Source organism: Phascolarctos cinereus, unplaced genomic scaffold (assembly GCF_003287225.1).
Source record: "Phascolarctos cinereus isolate Bilbo 61053 unplaced genomic scaffold, phaCin_HiC Scaffold_4;HRSCAF=312, whole genome shotgun sequence".
In the NCBI taxonomy this organism is placed as follows: domain Eukaryota; kingdom Metazoa; phylum Chordata; class Mammalia; order Diprotodontia; family Phascolarctidae; genus Phascolarctos; species Phascolarctos cinereus.
Window position 1 is genome coordinate 575,233,868 of NW_027555847.1, and position 17,077 is coordinate 575,250,944.

The 17,077-nt window shown below is 37.4% G+C and overlaps 1 protein-coding gene across 6 annotated transcripts in view; it reads right to left on the bottom strand.

Moving 5' to 3' along the window:
* GMDS (GDP-mannose 4,6-dehydratase) overlaps nt 1-17,077 on the bottom strand; it is a 785,826-nt gene that overhangs the window by 166,179 nt on the left and 602,570 nt on the right. For all 6 annotated transcript variants that reach the window (XM_078153650.1, XM_078153649.1, XM_078153647.1 and 3 more), the window contains one exon: nt 3,820-3,938. In XM_078153650.1, the coding sequence (XP_078009776.1) occupies nt 3,820-3,938 (119 nt within the window). The remainder of the gene's footprint in view (nt 1-3,819; nt 3,939-17,077) is intronic.

Sequence of the window (17,077 nt, forward strand, 5' to 3'; positions counted from 1 at the left end):
TCCTCTCCAGAAATTTTTTTTTCATTCACATTTACACTGTATACTTCTTTTACATTTAAAAAGTGCTTTCCTTAAAACAGGTCTATTCTATGAGTTAACTAACACCAATATTATTATTTCAACTGATTCTTGATTTCAGCACTCTTGCCACTATATCACACTGCCCCCACTAAATAGCAGATTGTGAGATTTAGGATGGATTAGATCCACATTACTTAATCCTTTTATCTCCCTTAGTACCTAGTAAATTTCTTTGCACTTGGTGCTTCTGTGCCTGGCACATGATAAGTGCTTAAAAATGTGTTAATGTTTGTTGATATTTTCAGGGCACTGAAGGACTGGATAGTAAATTATTATCTCCAAAACCAGAGTCAGTGGTACTCTTATTGTTATCTGTCTCTTAAAAATATGCTATCCCACCCCCACCCCCCAACCCCCCAACTGCCTCAGCTAGGCAACTAGGGTGCTGGGCCTGGAGTCAGGAAGACCTGTGTTCAAATTTGACCTCAGACACTTCTTAGCTGCATGACCCTGGGCAGGTCACTTAATACCTGTCTGACTCAATTTCCCCATCTGCAAAATGGGGATAATTATAATACCTATCTTTACAGGGTTGTTGTGAGGATCAAATGAGATATTTGTAAAGCGTCCAGCACAATGCCTAGAATATAGTAGGTGCTTAATAAATACTTGTTCCTTTCTCCCCCATTTACTAAGAAAAAAGGAGCATCAGGCCCAGACTGAGTATTCTTATTTCATCTATGAGAAACAGTGTCTTCACCCAAGGAGTGGCCTTTCACTCTCTAGATTTTGTGAAAGGAATGAATAAAATTCTTTTCTTGTCCTCTAATTCAATATATCTCATTTGTGAACAAATACTGATGGCAAGGATGCACACAAATGACAAATACAGCTTTATCCTAAATACGTGAACTTTACATTGACATGAATAAATCTAATTTATAAATCAATAGGTTCTGTGAGGCTAGGAGATATAGTGATTAGAAACTAAAAAGTCACAATGCAAGCCTGTTCTGAAAGGCAACATTTACCTGGTATCTATTAAGCTCTTTTAACTTTTAAATGTTAATCTGCTTCCACCTACTAAAAACACAATTTAACACTGTTGACTGTGTTCCATTCCATTTCCCATTGTACTGTTCATAAACAAGGATAAAGGGAATAAGCACAAAGTTGTGAAATAAAGAACTTAAAACTGACTCATGAAGAGACTATAATCAACACAAGGAATATGTAATCAACACAAGTACATCTGGAACCCTGAGATAGTACAGTTCTTCCTCAACGAGATCGATACATGGCCACTAAGACATCAGCCTAACAATCCGGACAGCAAAAAAACCAAGTATATGAAGAACTACTATTATGACATACAGATGCATGGGTAGTCCATTGAGTACACATTATCTTGGCTAGGCACTTCAGGTAGGCACTAAGGTGGGCCTAGACTGAATAGAAGCAAGAAAGCACACTTGATTCCATTGAGAAGTGTTAGTAGTTTCAACAGTCCCAAGCTAGCTCCTCACAAATGCCCATCTTCTAAATACCAATATTCTTCTAGTGCTTCAAAATGGCTATGAATCATGGACCATTACAATTTCTACAGACTCACACCTGTGAGTTGCCCACAGGCAATGGACCAATGCAGGACACATGCCAACAGACTACAGGTTACACAAGTTAACAAGGATAGCTTGTGGCCAAGAAATGTCATAAAAGATGTCATCAGTGACACATATGATTGGGAAGTGACGGGCCAATCAGGAGGTGAGAACAAGGAATAAAAGATAGGCTCAAAATATTAACGACAATTACAACAACAAAAACCTAGAAGGCAACTAGGGTTTTGGATAGGACCTCCGATGAAGAACAAGGACCAAGAATTGCACAGGATGAGAAAGCATGAGAGGCTGCAAACTACACAGTAGAAATACTACTTGTGTTTATCAAATCAAAGATCTGTGAGAGTAACAAAGTATAAGTTGAAAACTATACCTGAAGTCCTATGCAAATAAATTCCCTAAACTTGAATGATCTCTAAAGTAACTGAATTAAAACATTCTCTACCTTCCCTCCCCTCCCCTGACCCTGCCAATTTCCAAGTGTTCAAATCATAATGTGTTCTTTGTTCCCTTCTGCACAGTTCCTGAATATGTTGAGATAATGTTCCCAAGTAAAACTTATTGGCCCTCTTGAAAGTTCACCAGCTGCAACCCAGTGACTTTGATGGCCTAAGGAATAGCCTTGGCATAGCATCATGGAGGAGCCTGTGGCTTTCCTCTTCTTCTTCCAGCTGAGATTGGTATGTTGATGCAGGGGGCCCAAAGAAGATACAGAAGGAGGGAAATTGAAAAAATAATAAACAATAAAATATAAATTACAGAAGGCATTCACAAAGCCATCATGATTTTATTATCTGGCCTTGAGAAGGAATTTTGCATTTTCTGTCAAACTATGCAGAATATGCATTGTAAACATTCTGCACCCCCAGCTCCATATTTTCTTTCATGACTCAGAAAGACAAGAGCTAGCTGTGTAATGGGAATGTCGAATGACAGAGGTCCATAACTCTGGTGGCATGAATCAAGATTACAGTGCCCCGCCACAGAAAAGACTGTTGTTAAACAAATAAAGAAAGGTCTTTATTTTAACTCAACACACTGTTATTTCTTTTCTGTCTCTTTCTTTGTTTCATGATAATTTTTGAAGCAGCTGACTGATTTTGTCCATATTTATATACTACTAGGTTGTAACCATAAGAGGTACTATATGTGGTGGATAGAGAGCTAGATGTAAAGGTCAAGAGGAAATGGGTTCAAGGCTTACCACTGATACATACTGGCTTAGGTGATGATGGGCAAGTCAATAAACTGAAGGCAAGTGACTTGAAGGAACTCTTTAAGCCTCAAAGATACATTCTAGTTGTCACTAAATTGGTGGAAGAATTTCCTATACCTGGAGTTCACCCCACGGATGAAATCACAAGTCTGGACAAGAACAAAGCTACCAACATGCACTTTAAGTTTGACTTATCATTCCTTCTGTCATGTTAATGCAAAATAATAAGAAATTTTCAAAAGGGGATACGTTCAGTCATTTTTAACTGATATCAATGAAATTTGTTACATGGGTAGAATTTAGACAGATTTCACTAGCTAAATAAGAATGATTGGCTTTTGTTCAGTCTCCTACACTGGGCTGGAATAGCCAATGTTATGAACACTATCTTATGGGCCCAAAGGGCATTATGGAGGTAAGAACGGGGTGTATTTTTTTAAAAAAATGTTTCTTACTAGAACATTCTGTGTGGAATGCTAAATTAATCTTAAAAGAGGTGTTTAATTCTTGGGGCTACAGAGAAGAAAAATGACAAGTGAAATGAAAACTGAATAGCATCAACGATAAAAGTGACTTGTCAAATTTCATGGGGATTAATTTTAAGGCTACCCCCTACCTTTGTGAAAGCATTTCCCTCCTGTGATGAGGGATTCTGCCAAATATTTTTAATGGTCCAATTAAAACCTGACCTCAAACTTTATGAAAGGCTCTCATATTCTTCTTCTCAGAGCTTCACAGGCAGAGGCAAAAAACATCCTGGCTGGAAAGGCTCAAGCTTAGTGATCTGCCTATTTGGATTCAGAAGCTCACTGTGGCAGGGCAAAGTCTGTGTTTAAAACTGAGCACGCCGGTCTTGCTATGCTAGGAGAGGTAAGGAATTGCCCACAGGGGCAAATCTATACACAAACACGAATGATTGACAAATGGTCAGAAACCCACTTCCAAACCATGCAGACTTACACAATAGTTTTTCCAATGTAAAAAAATGATTTCTCCACAAATTCACGGACACTGTGGACTTCACCGGTAGCAATGACAAAGTCTTCTGGCTCATCGGTCTGCAACATTAGCCACATAGCCTAAAGAAAGAAAAATAAATCTAGGCTGAGCATCTCATTAGCTGTCTTCTATCACACATGATATTGCATTAGCACATTTTTTACGTATGGATAACCAGACATGGTTTCAGACAATAAGGAAAATGGGCATGGCTTCCGTATAGGGTGGTAACTGGTTTAGTACAGAGCTCTGTGGAGGATTACTTCAATTAAATCACACTGAAGAAACAGGAATTGAAAGACTACCTAATTTTCCTTTTGTTTCAAACAAATTTAGAAGACAGGGAAAAATTATTTGGACTTAAAGTGTTGGCCCTTAGAAGAGGAAATTATTTTTTAGCAGTGAAATGATTAATTTTAAGTCCCAGGAACCAAGCACTGAAGGATTTTGTAATGCAAGGAAACCAGAATTGTATAATAAACTGTGGTACTGAGTTTTAAAAAAAATGAAATGTCTGATATTCATAGAAAAAAAGTAAAAGTCATATCTAATATGGTTAAATATTTTCATAAGAGAGCATCCAAAGTCAGGTACTCTTCTTACATGATGACCACATATCTAAAATTAAAGTTAACCTTCCATAACACACAAAAAAGACTCTCTATCCTCTTCCTTTAAAAAGAAATGAAGACGGGCAGCTAGGTGGCACAGTGGATAGAGCACTGGCCCTGAAGTCAGGAGGACCTGAGTTCAAATCCGGCCTCAGACCAAACACTTAACACTTATTAGCTGTGTGACCCTGGGCGAGTCACTTAACCCCAATTGCCTAAAAAAAATTAAAAAGACCAACCAAACAAACAAAATGAGTCAAAAAAAATATGTGAGTGGACATTATAAGAGACAAACTAGTAGCAAAAGTCAGAGCCAGTTCTAAATTGGCATACTTAACTAAAATGGTGATTTTACAGCATATAGACTTCCAGTCCTTCTATTATCAAACCATCCTATTAACTCTACTCGTTTTTATATTTGTATTGCATTGACAAATAGGTTTTTCCATTTCTTTGAATAAGGCTCTGTTTCTTTGAATTTGTGAGCTGTAGTGCATTTGCAATTATCTATGAGCTGATAAAAAGTAAAGGGAGGAAAGAAGAGAATCTTCAAAGATTAACAATAATATGAAACAACAAAGAAATCCAACCAAATCTTCACACTTGTAATACCACCATCTATCAATAGACATTTTGAATAACTCAACTACCCAACTTTTTTTTTCACATAATAAAACAAAACAAACCCCCCCCAAACAAACAAAAATCTTAAAGAAAACAATGTTACTAGGTATCTAGCTGCTAGTGAATATTCTACAAATCAGAATTTGTCAAAAGCTTTGAGAAGGCTCAGTTTCTCCTTGGATATGCCACTTGAACATTTTAATTCCTTTTAACCCAAAGTGTTAGGTTTGTCAGGTTCTGCCAGTTTCAAGGAAAACTAAAACTAAACATATTTTCATAGAAGTATCATATTTGCAAGTCTTCTGTGACATTTTGTTTTTTGTACCTTTCATTCATGAAAGATTTTAGAAAAACAGAGAAGACAGGTCACTGTGCCATATTACATACGCCCTTGACATTATTCTCAGCTAGGAGATTTAAAATGATTGGACAATGGAAACAGTCTTGTTTTTTCTTCTTAAGGATGTTTTCTCATCATTTATGTAATGGTATCTGGATGATGAATAATATATTGTTAGCTGGGGAAAAGATGCTTTCATTTGTATTATCTTAGAACATCTCAAATTTGATTCTGAATCAAGAGGTCATGGAGAATGATTAATATCATAAACCTTTTACTTTTTAAAAAAATTAGAATGATAGCATAACTATTAATAAAGAGCTTGACTAAATAAAACAATTACATATGTACATATATAGATAAAGATATAGATATGGAGAGAGAGAGAGAGAGAGAGAGAGAGAGAGAGAGAGAGAGAGAGAGAGAGAGAGAGAGAGAAGAAAATGAGAGAGAGAGAGTGAGTGAGAGTTCTTTGGCTGGCACAAAGAAATTTAACAGAGTAAATTCAATGCCAACTTCTATAATGTAGAAATGAATTTATAGAAGGTCTATTTACAACAGATTCAAAATCCTCAAATACTAGTGAGCTGTGTGGCCTTGGGCAAGTCACCTAATTTTGTTTGTCTCAGTTTCCTCAACCATAAAATGGGGAAAATATTAGTTTTTACCTCCCAGTGTTGTTTTGAGGGGGAAAAGAAAAGAGAGATTATTTGGAAAGCATTTAATACAGTTCCTGGCACTTAGTAGGTGATATATAAATGCTAGCTATCATGTTGATGATAATAATGAGAAGGATGTTTCTTCAAGGTGTAGCTCATGTGCCACCAACTTTGCAAAAACTTCCCATATGCTTCCACTCCCCCTACCTTTAAATTCCTAGAGGACTTTGCTCTCTCCTTTGCTACCAAAGTATCCTATCTTGTATCATACTCAGCTGTGTACATGTATCCTTATAGCAGAATGTCAACTCCATGAGGGCAAAGGCTATCTTTTTAAAAAATAAAATCACAGAAGTGGATGAGATTCAGGTCACACAGCCCAGGTCATTCTAAGAATTTCTCTATGGTATCTGCACTAAGTTAATAACTTCTTAGGCATCATATAGTTTGATCTTTTCTCAAACATATTAAATTTAAAGGTTACAGTGTATTAACTATTGACTCTCCAAATGTTGCAATGGCTTTTGGCCAAAAGTACCAGCATTCTGGTCTGACCATTACACTTATTGTTCATGCCCCAAATATTCCTTTGGGCCACTCAGGAGTAGCAGGCATTGTTATTCTAGTTTTATAGATAGTGAACTGGAACACAGGTTGACTTACGACTTCTATTATCATTTAAGTAAAAAAGAAAATAAAATATTTTGGCCACATAACAAGAAGATGGGAATTGTTGGAAAAGACCCTGATGTTGGGAAAGATTGAAGGCAAAAGTAAAAGAGGAAGAGGAGGATGAGATGGATAGATAGAACAGATGCATAGATAGATGGAAACAATGAACATGAACTTGGACAGACTTTGGAGGATAGGAGGACCTAGTGTGCCATGGTTCACAGGATCATGAAGAGTTGAAAATGATTGAATGACATAAGAAGAAGAAAGAAGAAGAAAAAACAGAAAGAGGAAGGAGGAGGAGGAGGAGGAGGAAGAAGAGGCGGGATAAAACAGTACCACCTAAAAAAAGTGCTCTCTTTATTATAAAATGATATTCTAAAACAACCTAGTGCCATTGGAATATGAACCTTGAGCTATATCTCTTGTGGAAAGTGGTAGTACATTCACTACCTCCTCTCATCCAGCACCTTTTGACCATATAGAATATTGGGAAGATGGGTGTAACTTGTGGCTGTGGAGAAATGTGAAGACCACTGGTTGTGTTGGGCCAGATTCTCTCTAACCAATTGGCTTTACCTGACTACCAAAAACAAAAAAACCAAAAAAAACCCTACAACCCAAACCCCAAACCAGTTCTCTGATATTTAAAATGTTTAATTCATTAAAGACTTTCAAAAGTGGCAAGAAAATGATAAATTATGGTTTGGAATATGATTCATATTGATATATTTCTGTAGCATCAGATGAAATAGGACAAGTTATAACTGAAAAGCCACTGTTCTTCAATTTGTAATTATTGCAGTTGAAAGAAATTCAAATAAAGCTTTGTGGATCACTTAGTTTGCTTTTTCTTTTCTTTTCAAATACTTCATAATGTTAGAATGATATGGAAGCAAGTAGCAAAGAAGTCATGTAAACAATTACATGAAAGAAAATAAAGGTCTACCAAAAAAGAAGGAAAATAACATTATTCCTGTAAATAATGTTTGTTACTAATTTTTCAATTAGATAAAATCAAGCCAACAGTTACAGATGGCTTTAAATGCCAGGCACACACTTTCCACTGGTACTACTTTTGTCAGCCAGACAGAAATGTGTCTTTGTAGAAGGTCCTCACTTTCACTATGGTAAGTGCCAAGAATCTTTATTTTTCCATCAAACTGTTTGAGGCCTTTGACCTATCAATTTCTAGGCATTTCCTTTAAAGTTCATATTGTACCAGACTTCAGGCTGGGAACGAGAAAGAGAGAGGGATACACAACTCCAGATTTATTTGTCATTACTGAATGGTTTGCTGGTTTTCACATAGGGGAAAAATTTTGTTTAAATTTCCACTGAGCATAATTAATGGTTATTGACTGGTAAATGAAGAACAGGTGACACTCTGAATTAGAAGATAAACGATCTCGTGTTCTAGTGTGATAATGGGTTAGTAATTTGCTGCAAAGCTGAGGCCTAGTGCATCCCATCATAATGCTAGATCATGTCCAGGACACAAAAGCCTCTGTGTGAGAGGTATTCATCCATTCACCTCCGTATACAGCTGCACAAGTTGTTTTGGTCCATTTGTTCTCTGATGGACGGCACGACTGAGGCAAAAGTTCACCAATTCTCACCTTCCTGTTCACATGCTGAACCACACGACCCATGACACAGCTAGGCCACAATCTCCGATAAAATCACTGCCTTGCTTTGGCTTTGGGATATCAGAACTATTTCACAGTCACATGTAGAAATCTCTTTCTCCCACACAGCCCCACCCCCAAACAACGAGAAGGAAGAGGATGGGGTCCAAACTCCCTCTAGTTCTAGTATAACCCATTTAGAGATTACTCTATATAATAACTCAGTTCCTTTAGCCATCTACTTATTTTCATTCTTGATTTTGATTATAAGTTCGAGTCAAAAAACATTTATCTTGAATCAGCCACCAAGGAGGAGAAAAGCCCTTGAGGAATGCAATAGTGCTTCAGGTTCTTCAATACAATATAATGTCCTTTAATGACAAATGTATAGAACAACTTTTAAATACCATCACTCTTAAGGCTCACAATGCTGAAGTTCCTATGGGATTCCATACACTTTACATCTGAATACTAATAGATAGAAAAAATATTTATTGGATGAAAAAAATGATTGAGTTCAAATATATCAAACATATGTTTGTTCTACAAAACTAAATTATGATGGTTAACAGACTATTTTCATTTTCTTATTATTGATAATGAAAAATAACTTTCCCGTAATGAATAGCCAGTCTTCTAAATGATGGAGATAGGTAGTGAGCAGAATGGATAGAAATGAAACCGTTTTCATCTAAGCTAGTGTTCTTTCACAGTAACTCTTCACTAGCGAAGGAGAACACCTGAACAGTATTGCTGCAGCCAACTGCCTGCTCCTGATTCTGTGCATGCCCTTCAGGTTGTGGAGTGTGTTTGCCTCCAAATTCTCAAGTCTACAGTTGCTTCCACTTCTCCATTAACCTCCAGCTCGGCATCACAGCCAGAAACACTTATTAACTGAGCTGTCATCCATGAATAACAAGATTTGTTAATCAAGGTTATGTTTAACTACATTTGATTCCCGTTCTTTAAGCTTGGTGCTTCTGTGCTGTATAATTCTGAGAACAGTCAATGCAGAAACTACCTGTTTTCTGAGGGAGTGAGGAAGCTTCCAAAATAATTTAAAACTAATTGATAATTTTGTGCTTGGTCTGACTACCACATTATCTTGCAAGAAGACAAGGACAGACATGAGGCCTGTGATTTCAAAGGCATAGGGAGTTCCTGGAGAGGCGCTCCCTCTGTCAAAGCAGGCCACTCTGCAACAAAGGGTCTTAGAGAGGGGGTTTTTAACCTTTTCGGTACAATCAATTCTTCTGGAAGTCTGGTGAACCCTGAGGATCCCTTCTCAGAGCAATGTTTATAAATGCATAAAGTAAAATACATTGGACTACAAAGCAAAGCAATTATATTGAAATACAGATGTAATTTTTTTTCTCATCTAAGTTCACATATCCTCCATATCCCAGGTTAAGAACCTGTCTTAGAGAGTTGCTTCATGCACTAAGAGGTCAAGCATCTTGCCTAGGGCCACATGACTTGTTTGCCTTAGAGGTGGGCTCATCCTGGCTCCGAGACCAGCTCTCCAACTATACCATGATGCTTCATGTAGTAGTTACTAAATGTTTTTTAATCAAATCTGAGGTGAATTACACACACATACACACTTACATCAACTTTAATAAGCTTAAACTGAACTAAGACTTTTGGGATACCCCGTATATTCATACATTTGTTTGTTCAGTCATTTCAGTCATGTCCAACTCTTTGTGACCTCATTTGGTTTTCTGGGTTTTTTTTGGCAGAGACACTAGAGTGGTTTGCTATTTCCTTCTCTAGCTCATTTTACAGATGAAGAAATTAAGGTAAACAGGATTAAGTGACTTGCCCAGGGTCACACAGCTAGTAAATGTCTGAGGCTGGATTTGAACTCAGGTCTTCCTGACTCCAGGCTTGGGTGCTCTATCCACTATGCCACTTAGCTGCTCACATATTCATACATAAGTATACACAAATAATGCTAACCTTTTCTCTATTCACAACAGCTTTAACTTTTAAGTTTGGGTTTTTTTTTTTTGAGGTGGTAGAAGCTATGTTTTTATAAAACAACAACTTTCCTGGAACAGTTGTATTTAGGATTTTAATGGTTCTACTATATTTTTAAGTATTGGCCTTTTGCAGACCTCTCAAGATGGTCTGGAATCAGTGAGAAGTGGTCACTTTTCCTGGTCCCATTCACCACCCTGGCTTCATTTCAAATAAGTCCCTATCATATGTAAGGCATGGATTCAAAGAATAATGGGTAGAAAAAGTATCTGCCAGAAAGCAAAAGAAAGAACCTTGTGGACATGGCAGGTCTGTCTTAGGCTTCCCTCTTGCTTTCTATTCTGAGAGGCCCATTCAGGCTCCATCGGAGGCGGAGAACTATGTAGTTCTGGGTATTCAACCATTATTGCTTATAACCATCCTTTGCTAGTAAACAAATTCCTGGCTAGCTCTTTTTCCCCAAACCATCCAGAAGGACATTCCCAGTAGAAAGGGTGTTGAACTGGACAATTAAGTAAGTTGGTTGGGGCAACCCTGCCAATAAAACATTTCTGTTACAGTTCCAGTATTCCAGACTGCATTAAAAAGAAAGGTGCTCAAATTAAGGAAGTTGAGTAGCCTTTGGTAACTTTGGGGGTGGGAATGATATAGCAGGTTCAATATCTGAGTCATACAAAAATTATTTAGTGAAATTATGTACTTGGTCATTCTGCAGAAGTTATTCTTAAGGTTATTGGAGACATTAAATAGTTTGAATTAGTTCTTACTAAGAACATATTTCTCTGGGTATGTAGGAAGTAAATTAATGATCATAAGTTATAAGAGGATGGGCTAGTCACATACTGAGAGAAAGGGATAACTGGTGAGCCATCTCTGTGTTCCAATGGTATTCTCAGGACATCAGGAGAAAACAAGAAAAGCTCTTGGCAAGTTGGGTGAACCCTCAGTGGTAAATCTATGGGAGGACCAAGAGAATGAGCTGCATGGCGTGGGAAATTGTGGAAGTGTGGCAACATGCATTTTGAAGAGAATATTCACATGAATGAGATTGCAGATAGCTGTGACTATTTTGAGTAGAGTATGATAATAACTAAAATTGACTAGAAAATTAAATTTATTCAATAGTGTTACTGAAGAGCTAAGTCTCATGAGGAAAGCTGATTGATCCCAGGGAAGGTGGATATTTTGCAGCTGAATTTCACCCAGAAAGTTGTACTTCCTTTATTTGAATCTACGTATTTTTGTCAATTATCTTTTTTAGCTATAACAACCATGAGAAACAAGTATTGAGATAAATTAAACTCAGAACCAGACATTCAAATAGCTGTATTAAAAGGTGCTAAACCAAGATTTTTAAAAATGCATATTCAATAACATTAACCATACTTTAGTTTGAGTAAAAAGGTTTTTGTACAGTTAATGAATATTATTTTAAAATATTTAATATTCAACTTAAATTTTTAAAAATTTCTACTTTTCTGTGAGCTTTATAATGCACATAATCATTAGTATAGTACATGCATTTAATTTATAAATATACATATGTTGATGTGATATGCTAAAAATTTACTAATAAGGGTACATGATCAAAAACATTTGGAAATAACCACTCTAGGTGGTATTGAACTCTGAAAATATCTAAGACTCATGGCTGTCCTTGTTATTTTCCAAGATAGTTCACAATTAATATTCTATAACCAATTAGTACATGTACTATACTAATGATTATGCACATTATAAAGCTCACAGAAGAGTACTCTACTAACCAAAAGTGTTCTTATGTCACAATGGATACCAAGAGATGACAGAAGAGTTTCTGGTGTTGTGTGCAATGCCTCTGGAAATCTTTACTATATGCTTTCTGGTAGGCAATGAAATATGGTATGGTCAATTTGCCTTAGGAACAGCAATGCCCCTCAAACCTCCAGAGTAGCTGTGCGACCCTGAACAAGTCACTTAACTTTGTTTGCCTCAGTTTCCTCATCTGTAAAATGAGTTGGAGAAGGCAACGGCAAACCACTTCAGGATCTTTGCCAAGAAAATCCCAAATGGGACCACAAAGAAACAATCAACAAAATAATAAATTAAGAGATTTGTTGCAATTGTCACCTTCTGAAGTCTAAATACTCACAGTGAAAATTTAAAAATCAGCTTTCAGGAGCCTATTTGAGCTGGCTCCAGAATACCCCTGTACTTTTCCAAGTGGGTTTCAGCTGAAACCTTCCATATATGTTGTCTTCCTCATTAGGGTGTGAGCTCCTTGAAAGTAGGGATCGCCTTTTCTATTTGTATTCTCAGAGCTTAGCAAAGTGCTTTGCACATAGCCCTTAATAAATGCTTGCTCACTTAATTCATTCATGATCATAGGGCATCATTAGAGCAAATACTTTCAATAAAATAATAGTGAAGGAATTTTAAAAGATAAAATTCTAGCCTTAAGTCCTTTACATTCTATCATTATCTGTTCTTTGTTCTAAGGAAATACAGCATGTGCATTTCTCCTGGCAAGATTTCTGCAGATAGTTTAAAGATTCCAAATAGACACAGGAAAGATAAAAAAATAGTCTTCCCTTATCAAAATAAAATTTGATAAGACTACAGTGATACTAATGTACTAAACTATTGAAGACTGTGAAGGTAGAAACAACAGCACACATTGTTTAATAAGCAATATAGATTGCATTTCCTTTCCACCAAACACTGTTATTTTACAGTGTTATCTGAAGGACTAACTGATGCTTTATCTACATAATAATAACAGACATTTCGATAGCAATTTTACATTCATTACTTCATGATGTATTACACATTTTATATATCACCTAATATATAATATAGAGATATACACAAAGAGATTTGTAAGGAACTCTCATTTTCCATTCTTTTACTCCCTCCTATTCAGCCAGAGAATCACTTATTATCTGCCTGGGAACTCCAGATTTGGCAAGTTTGGGGATTAGGGTCTGCCCTTAGAGGAAGCATAGGAAAATTCCTAGGCTGATGCAAAGGTAATTAAAATCTTTTGCAAAATATTAGGCCCTTATGTGGTATAGAAACCTCAGCGGATGAGCTTGTGTCTACTTTTACAGCATCACTGCTCAGATGGTTGAGTCAGGGCCAGCAGACCACCCACATGCCTCATGGCAGCATCTTTCAGCACAAAACTCTGCCCTTATAGACTCAGACACATGTCTCCCAGTGCTTCCTATCAGCAAAAGGAGCTTATAGGCATTATAAGGACCAATGAATGGGTTTCAGTCAGTCAGTCTGTATTCCTGGGAGCCTTTGTTTGCTAAGGTTTTTCTTTGTGGTAGTACTGAGACTGGTTGACTGTTGTAGATGAACTTTGAGTCAACACTGTTAGAGCGCCTGAATGATACCACCCTTGGCCTGTGAGTGTCATTCCACTTTTTCCAAGTGAGTTTTGTAGTTCCTGCGCAGTGTTAGGGGTGTTGGCCCAGACAGGGTTGACTGTTCTGGGTTCCTTGGTGGGTGAGGTTCTATTGTGGGCATCTGCTGAAACGCACGTGCTACTGAGGCTCATTAAGGTTCATAGAATCTGTTAGTACAAGTTGACAGGGTGTGATGAGATGAGGCTCACAGAACTCTGAGGGAGAACTATCCAAGGGCCAACCTTTCCAAAAAGACAAGAATTTAACAGGTAAGCTTAGTTCAGACTAACAGTACTAATCTTCTTACTTGTTGGTGTCCCTTAATTGTTGCCCAAATTCCTTGTTTAGATTCTGTCCACTCATGACCAGGATCCTTTATGGGTTTATGGAACTTTAATCAGCCACTTATCCTGGATTCCTGATCCTTGATGTCTAGGTTACCTTCCAAGATTCTGGGCCTTCTGCTTTTGTTGACCTTTGAGGCCTGCCTCTGAAGCCTTGTCTCAGCTACCCCTATTGGACTGTAACATGACTCTTTTGCCATCCATGCCTTGGCATGACAAGCTATAACTTAGCCCAACTATGTATCCATCTTAACTTTCCTGATGAACAAAACAGATTGGTAATGATTCACTCAATTGTGGCCATTTCTGTTGATCATGGAGATGGCCCTGGTATAATGGGTGTATTTCCTCTAAGGAATTCTATGAAGGTCTGTCTGATTTCCATGAAAAACAACATTGTTTTGTGCTCATTTGCTAGGTTAGTGTTTCCAACATTCTTGGTTTTGAACTAGATTTTGCCACTCTGGCAACTGTTGCATGGCTACCTAATAAAAGGCTAATATAATGGAAATATTGTCATAACTTCTTACATAAAACTACATAAAACATAAGGAATATCTAGGGAACAGAGTACTGGATTGCAATGGGCACTAAAGGAGTTAACAGATATTGAAGAGTGAAGTAGAAACTATGAGGAATAGACTTGTAAGGAGGAAGAATTAGTAAATGTTTTTGAATATGACAAAATACAGAATGATAATGCATTAACATTTTAAACAGGGCTGGTGCAGGAATGGTACTGGTAAATAGCATATACAAGAGGATTCGGGTAGCAATTTCTATTTACAATTTTAAAATGTTTTATCTTAATTTTCAAATTATTACTGAAGTACGCAGACAATTCTAAAGATGGGGAAGCTGAGGTAAAGAATTTATATAATTCATTCAGTGAGAGTTTATGAAACAGATTTCAACTTCTCTGATTTAATCATGAGCATACAGAAAATCTTACATTCATCTGTGAAATGCTATCCACTTTAGATCATAAACTCTGAAAAGTATAGGTTAGGTCTGTTCAATACGCTGGGTGCAGCAGAAAGCACTATATACTGAGAGCTTATTAAATTATTTTAGAAGATGATACTATACGCCTCAAAGTCACATAAATATATATGTATATATATAATATATGCATAAACATAGAATGAATAAACCTAAGAATGTTTTGTAAGGGAGGGGTCATCATAAAATTGAGTACTACCTGTCTCATGATAAATAAAACAGGAGCTGATTATTTCTGCACAATTACAAAATCACTATAATTTTCTTTAGTGACAATAACACTTAGGTAACACAGCTCCTGTTGCTTCATTATGTAGCTTCGAAACGAAGTTCTGTTTATAACCCCCTTTAACAATGTGCTGTGAAAGTTTCACCACCACCCCCTCCCCCATCCCCAGAAAACCAAATGGCTCAAGGAATGGCCACTGGAATGTGGAAACTTTCACTTTCACTACAATTTAAATCTTGTCCCCACCACCCTGCCTTGCTCCTACCCCCTAAACTACCTGCCAGAAGCTTGGCTGCCAACAGTTTACTCTTCACTTCTCCCAGGTGTTTTCAATTACCTGTTCACACCTATATGGTCCAGACCAGTGGTGTCAAACTCAAACAGAAAAGAATCCCCTGCTACCACTTATTGACTTAGACAACCACAAACTAACACTATCTACGTTGTACTGAATTTTAATTTATTTTGTTAAACATTTCCCAATTACATTTTAATTTGGTTTGCACCTAGCTTGGGAGTTTTCCGGCCATCACAGGTCTCTGATATGACAACTCTGGCCTACAGAAGCCAGTTTAAGATTTATGCTTACCTCGAACAGAGCCTGGCACGAGGAAGGAAGCTGGTATCAAGGTTCTGTCTGATGTTGGTGCCCAAACACTTTTGTTTGGATTCCTGAATTCCTTTGAACCTTATCTCTTTGCCTGGGCTCCTGGTTCCTGTTGTTTCCTTGGATTTTGGGAACTGTGATTACTCTGTCCACCAATACAGTGCGATCCTTCAAGCTTTACCTAATGAACACCTGGTTCTGACTAATACCTTGTTTCCATTCTAAACTTCCCCATCTGGTTATGGATTCCCTTGAACAGTTTTTTTAGCCTGGACTGCTCCAAAAAGCATACTTTACCCTTTGCCAAACATCCCAGCCTTGGTGCTGGTCTTCCAATCACTACGATTATCCTTGCTTTTACTAATGGCAAGCATTTGTATTAGGAATTAGCATTTGTACTGATTTTTCCTAATTACTAGGGACACTTAGAGATGGAAGATTCTGTCATATGGCGGTGACCTACATTCCCCCTTCCACCACTAACAAACTTCCCTTTATCTTAGGCACCTTTTATTTCCATCTTTTTGTGTTCACAGGAAACTGGTTCTTGCTTCCCTTCATTCTCCTCTAGATAAGATATTGCTTCCCTGGCCATCCTTCCTGGTACTGGATATATCTTCTCTCATTTCCTCCCCAACCCCACACATCTGACCAGAGGAGGAATAGGCATATAATCTTTGTTCCCCGCTGCCCCTTCCAGACCACACAGCTGACATCATCACTCGACAACCTTTCCTCCTTTGAAGTCTGCTCCATATGTCACCCAAAGTCATCTATCAGCCTCTAGGTCATTCTCACTAGCAAAGCAATCAGAAAGTAGGAGAAAAACCAGGTGTGAGCAGCATCATGAAAACCTATAGTGGAGACAGCATCCAGGAGAAGAGTGCTAATCAGTTCATTTTCTCACTATAAAAGAAACCAAAAAATTGCAGCTGAATGGAAAAATGGCTCACAGATTCTCTTTAGAGAGGCAAATAAAGGAGCTGGCAGAGTTGATTTTGTCATTCATCCAAAGGTAATGAGAAATATTTCATAGATCATATTACAGTGCTCATGATGAACATTTGCAAAAAGCCTACCATGAAAACCATGAAGACAATTGCTGCTTATTTGCCAAGACTTTTTGAA